General features: G+C 47.8%; 1 protein-coding gene across 1 annotated transcript; it reads left to right on the top strand.

Annotated features, from left to right (window-relative positions):
- Positions 1-1,594: 1,594 nt before the first annotated feature.
- PWWP4 (PWWP domain containing 4) lies at positions 1,595-3,610 on the top strand. The gene has a single exon (XM_055338146.1). The coding sequence runs from the start codon at positions 1,595-1,597 to the stop codon at positions 3,608-3,610; it is 2,016 nt and encodes a 671-aa protein (XP_055194121.1).
- The last annotated feature ends 2,547 nt before the right edge of the window (positions 3,611-6,157 follow it).

Genomic DNA, 6,157 nt, shown 5'->3' with positions numbered 1-6,157 from the left:
TCTATAATGTATTTCCTCCCATGTATGCCCCTCTGCATGGTTTCTGTACTCCACAAACTTACTTTAGAAACACCAACACACACTTACATAATAGACACCGTTAGCGTTACACGCTAACACACACGACACACACACACACACTCGACACACACACACACACACACACAAACGCTGCTACTATTAAATCCTTGCATTTAAGACGGACAAAAAGGCTATTATGAAAGCCGTAGTTGCCATGGTTCTGAAATAGGAGGACTAGCCTAAACTAAACAGGTTAATGTGGCAATATTTTTGAAATGCAAAAGAAGGAAGCAGAGAGACAGGTCTACATTCCAAATGAGATGTAACTAACATTTCTGTTTCAGAATAGCCTGTATTCCAGAGCTGGGCAAGGGAAAATGATGACTCCATCCCCATTTCGTTGGCTTAATTTCCCATCTGCCTTTCCGATTTTCTAGATTAACATTAGAGGTACGTACGTCCTGGGTATCTACATTTGAGGCCATTTGATCCCTGGAAGGACTGTGCACCTCAGAGGCACAGAGCAGAGGAAAGGGTCTGCCGGACAAGCCGTTGGAGCGTGTGAACCAACGGGTGCCGCGAATAGACTCACGCCTCCCCCGATCTACGTGGTGTTTTGTAAGACGTTACTATTTTACTAAACATTTCACTTGCAGTCATTTCATGTTGACATTTGGAGTGTGGCTTATTCCGCTCCTGCTCTACAGCCATCTCTTTCCGAAAATTTAGCGCTGGGGGCGGGGAGGGGGGTGGGCAACAGCCTTTTGAGCCACCGTAGGGCAATGCAAAGGGGCAGGTCACAGCCAATGGCCCATGCCTGTAGCAATCCTTATGAAGGATGGCACCAGTAACCACCAGGATGATCTTGGTGAACCTCTGGATTCTAAGCTCATGCTCTTGAACCCAAGATTGAGCCGGCTGGCATTCAGTGTCTGTAGGCTGGAGATCGTCCCTGGCTTCCTTGGGTGCACAGGGTGGCATCAGCGCCCCCCAGAAAATAAGGACCGAGCGAAGCATCCCCCCAGGATGAGCCCCAGCGAGCACAAAAGGCACAAGACGGCCAATAACACAAATGAGATCTGGAAAATGACACCCGCCTCCCCACACAGATGCTCTTTAATGTGTAGTGGCAACAAGCAGGGCAAGAAGTTGGGTATGGAAGGTTAAAAAAACTCCTCAGGCATCTTCTGTATGTTCCCCGATACGTGCCTTGTATTTACCCCCCCTGTCTGACGCACACACTGTTTATAGTTCTTTGTTTTATCTCCTTTCGATTCTCATTGATTAATGTTCTACATTCACAAAAGGAATTTTTTCCCCTAATGCTTTTCTTCTCTTCCTTTTCCACATTCCAGTGTTCTCCTATACAGTCCGTTCTGATCACAAGTCCCCGGGACCCTGGGAGACTCAGGTGAAGAAGGACTGTCCACACAAGCCGTAAACCCTTTGTGGCCCGAGGCCAAAAGGCGTGCTGAAGGACATTGTTTGAGGGAAGATGTGCTGTGCCTGTGTGTCTGACAGCCAGACCCCTCAGCCTCTATTAGTCAGCTCTTGAGAGGACACCCAAATCACAATGGATGCTGAGTATGTCCTATGCAATTGGAAAGGCCACTTGTGGCCAGCAAGGCTTCTGTCCAGATCCGGGGTCTCACCAAGAAATAAGAGGAAAGGAGCACTTTCTCTAGAAGTTGAAATACTCTCGGTAGATGAAAAAATTAAAGTGAAAAGCACAGACGTAAAGATCCTAAACGAGTCTCAGATTGAATCCATTAGCTCCTTGCTAACAGCCCAGTCGAAGGCCAGTGTCCCAGTGGGACAGGAAGTGCCTTACAGAAACGCTCTTACAGTGGCATTGGAGATTCTGAAGGGGAGAGCAGATGTGCGCCCAGCAGGAGCATGGGATGATCCAGAGACCACTACACGGTCCCGAAGGGGACCAAGAAAGCGATCTCTTAAAAACTACCGGAAGGCCAAAGGGATCTTACTGAAGCGTCTCAGGAAACGCAGAAACCTCAAATCGCGGCTGCTGCGTTCTCAGAGACCGGACGCCCCAGAAGGCGGCCAATCACAGGCACACACAACTGTCACTCCCCTTCCAAGGAAAAGGCGAGCAAAGTCCTCACCAAGCTCCAGCAGGCACCCGAACTTCCTGTCGCTTTCAGAAGATGGTGGTGAGAAAGAGGGCAAGGAAAAGAGGGACACCTCAAGAGTTAGGTCTTCGCATCGCATAGCCAAGGAGGAGGGTACCGGGGCTGAAGATGGAGGCATCCTTCCATCTCCGCCACCAGGTTTCAACCTCACTGTGCCCGAGGAGGCTCTGAAAGAAGAGGCACCTGACACCCACGCAAAGACCCCGGCCGCCTCCTCTGAGCGCTCTGCCTCCTCCGGGAATGTTGAGGACCACGGAGAGGGTCCCTGGGAGCCAGGCTTGGAAGGTGTGGCAGCCTCCTCCAGTGCCCCTAACCTGAGGCTGCGTTGTTCACTCCGTCTGGCAAACAGGAGAAGGAAGCTGCAGGTTCCAGAGTTTGAGAAAGGGCTGCAGGAATCTCGACCTCCGGCCAGCTCAAAGGCTGTGAACCCCACCACTGCTATTAAGAAGGATGTCAGCCAGGAAATGGGACACCTGACCGGCACGCTTTCTCCACAGGAGCCTTGTCCCATTGAAGGAGGGATGATGGTCTGGTTTAAATTTCAAAATCACCCCTTTTGGCCCGCAGTGGTAAAGAGCGTCAGCCAAGCAGAGCAGACTGCAAGGGTGCTTTTGATTGAGGCAAACATGCACGCTGAAATGAGTGGCATTCGAGTTCCTCTTCGAAGATTAAAGCCCCTGGACTGCAAAGAGAAAGAAACACTGATGAAGAGAGCCAGGAGAGTGTACGAGCAAAGTGTGAACTGGTGTTTCTCCCTGATTTCTCACTACAGAGAAGGGCTCACTTGTGGGTCTTTTGCAGGCTCCTTCCTGGACTATTATGCTGCTGACGTCAGTTACCCAGTTAGGAAAGCCATCCAGGACGGGGACCTGGAGGTTGACTTCCCAAAGGTCAATTATGCCGACCTGGAGGATTCTGAGGAGGAGACCTCCGTGGGCGGGAAGAGGCCCCGCAAGAAGATTCTCCCTGACCGGATGAGGGCTGCTCGGGACCGAGCCAACCAGAAGCTCGTGGACTTCATCGTGAAAACGAAGGGAGCCGATCACCACCTTCTGGACATTGTCAAAGGCAGGAAACAGTCCAGGTGGCTGACATCATTTCTGAATTGCAAGAGGTACACGCTCTGCATTGAAACATACCTGGAGGATGAAGACCAGTTGGATGTGGTGGTGGGACATTTACAAGAAATCTACAAACAAATAGACAAGAAGAGGCTGACTCTGGCAAGGGACGACAAAGTCAGTTTTGTTGTGGAAGTTCTTCTGCCAGAAGCAATCATTTGTTCCATTGCTGCACTTGACGGATTAGGTTATAAGGAGGCAGAAGAAAAGTACCTACGGGGCCCACCCGTGCATTACCGGGAAAAACAGCTGTTTGATAAAAATATCCTAAAGCAAATGCGAAAGAGATCGGCACCCGGGCTCAAGGCTAATAAGTAAGCCCTCCTGTGCCCACACTGCAGCAGGGAGACCTCTCATTGCCCTGTCTGCATGAAATGCGGGACCCTTCCATTCTCTATGCCATATACATATGTTCTAGAAATTTGAGACCTCGGGAACATGCTGGGTTCATTTTGGATCCATCTGTGGCACTTGTGCATAGCACGGCCACCATCGTTTCTGGTTCCCAAACGCCTCGCAAACTAATTTGATAAAAAAAAAAAAATACTGCACACAGTCGTACTTCTCTCTACTTACTTGGATGTGTCATTGTCTAGATGTTTTCATAAGGTTGCTTTGGACAGCACTTCATATTTTAAATACGGGACGCACGATCTCTTATGACGTGAAAGAGCCCTGGTGTCAGACATGAAGCAACAATCGCTTTTAAAATGTAAGATGGATTTTCGCAGAAACATCACATGGATTTCTCACTCTCTCTGTGACACCTCGGTGTAAATGACTGCATTCGTTCTTAGGATAATTCCTTGAATTTGATCTGCCATGCTTATCTGTGTGGAAGAAAAGCCCTGAGGGGTGAAGCCAACGGCACAGATGTTTGCGACATACTGTCACTACCTTCTCATGGTTCCTGCAGAAGCCGTCTGGAACCCAAAGTTAATGTCTGGTCATCTGCGTGTAGTCCACATGGGAGTGAACGACATCTCAACGTGCGGTGAACATTTTGTCGGCCTGTGCGAGACTGTGACCTCTACACTTGCCTGAGATTCCACTTAGGGAAGCAGTTCTTGCTCAGTGGCTAAGTGGTTTCCTAAAACAAACAGGCTCCTAGCTGTCTTCCTGACTGATGGGATGCTTTGCATGTAGTGGCTTATTCCCCTGTGGAAGACAACTAGAGTAATCGGACACACAGTTTGGCGAGTTTAGACCTAGCTGGAGTCCAGGTTCACTGCTGGGAGCCCATCTAAGTGGCACGCACTGTAGGAAAGCATGCACTTTGTTCCGGAACTGTGTCCCCTAAGACGCAATCATCTATCTCAAACCAAGTCAGCGCTCTCTTTTGATTTATTCACTGGCTAGCCCCTGACAGGTTCCGACAATTATATATGCAGGCTGGTAAGTCGTTCCAGGCTGTGTGAGCAATAGATGGACTGGTATCTGGGAACCTGGAAATGAGCTACAGAAAAGCTTCCATTTGCCTAAATGTGGCTGTTGCCAGAGTACAATGAAACTTGCTTAACCAAAAGATAAACTCTGAAGTCCATGAATTGTTATCCTAACTTGAAACAAGAGACAATTTTTTGAGGAAAAAAAGTTAGAAAAACTAGTTTGCTTTTAAAATGTGATGTGAAAATGAGCACTAAAGGTCTGACATGAACCCGAGTGCATTTCTATTCTTAGAGAGAGTCAGCTGTCACTCACAGGCCTATGTTATGTGTTCACACGGCCATGTGATTTGTGTGAATGTGTGTGTAAAATTTGCAAGTTAGCTGTTTTGATTCCCAATAAAACTGTGGTACCTTTCACTTTGAACTTGTGCTTCATCATACTTTAGATTGTACAACTACACAGTTGGTGTGTTTAAATATATGTACACTCACTCACACACACGTGTGTGTGTGTACATACTATTTTGGAATTTCAGTGATTTAGTCATCAGTTTTTAAAGTTCATTATGAATTTTCTTCCAATCCTAAATCAATATTCACTTTCATGCTCGTTTTGCATAATTTTATAAGAGGGCCTTCCAAATTGTGTAAGCTTCAGGCCCAAAAGAACTTCTTTGGATGCTGCCTGAGAGATGCCAATGACTCCTGAGGCATTCTGCTTGGGCTAATCCACATGATATCCTCATGGTCCTGAAAAGTACTTGGAAACACACCATCTCATGCTCTCTGTGGGCCTTTTACACTGAAACGACACACTCTAGTTCTTCTATAAACATCGTGTCTCCCGAGCCAAATATACCACTCAACTTCAGCCTTCTCATATGGCCATATCTGGCTCTACATTCTAATATTTTCTTCACTACCTCATCCATTCATCCATCCATCATCCATCCACGCACCTATCCATCCATCCATCCATCCATCCATCCACCCATCATCCATTCCTGGCACTGTGAGTCAGCAGAACAAGTAAGACGTAGTTTAAGACCCTTCCATTTCAAAAAAAAAAAAAAGACCCTTCCATTTCTCAGATGACTGTGGCACTACTTTGCCTCCTTAGTGAGAAATCTTTATCGGCATCATGGATTGATGGCCTATATGTGAAACCAGATCCCCAGATTTCCCCCCATGCCTTTTTTGCAGTGTGTCCTTTGGTTTGGGGTGAAGGGGGAGGACCCCCTCCCTCCTGGGGTATCATGTAGGCTTGAGGCATCCACTGAAGAGGGCAGACATGCCTAGGACATGCATCTTGTCTCCTCCACAAGGATCCCATGTGAACCAGGATCACATTTGGGGTGTGCAGCCGTATTTGGGGACTGGCTGTGTAGACTCTGAGATACCTTCCAGCCTGAGCAGTTGTAAAGGGGCTAAGATCACCCTAAACGATGGTGGCACAAACCTATGCAGGGCAAGGTAG

The sequence above is a fragment of the Nyctereutes procyonoides genome, unplaced genomic scaffold (assembly GCF_905146905.1).
Source record: "Nyctereutes procyonoides isolate TBG_1078 unplaced genomic scaffold, NYPRO_anot_genome, whole genome shotgun sequence".
Taxonomy (NCBI): domain Eukaryota; kingdom Metazoa; phylum Chordata; class Mammalia; order Carnivora; family Canidae; genus Nyctereutes; species Nyctereutes procyonoides.
The sequence above is the reverse complement of the archived record's forward strand: the minus strand, read 5'-3'. Positions and strand labels throughout refer to the sequence as shown.

Coding starts and splice junctions, on each gene's coding strand:
- PWWP4 (XM_055338146.1), top strand. CDS start 1,595: ATGGATGCTGAGTATGTCCTATGCAATTGGAAAGGCCACTTGTGGCCA.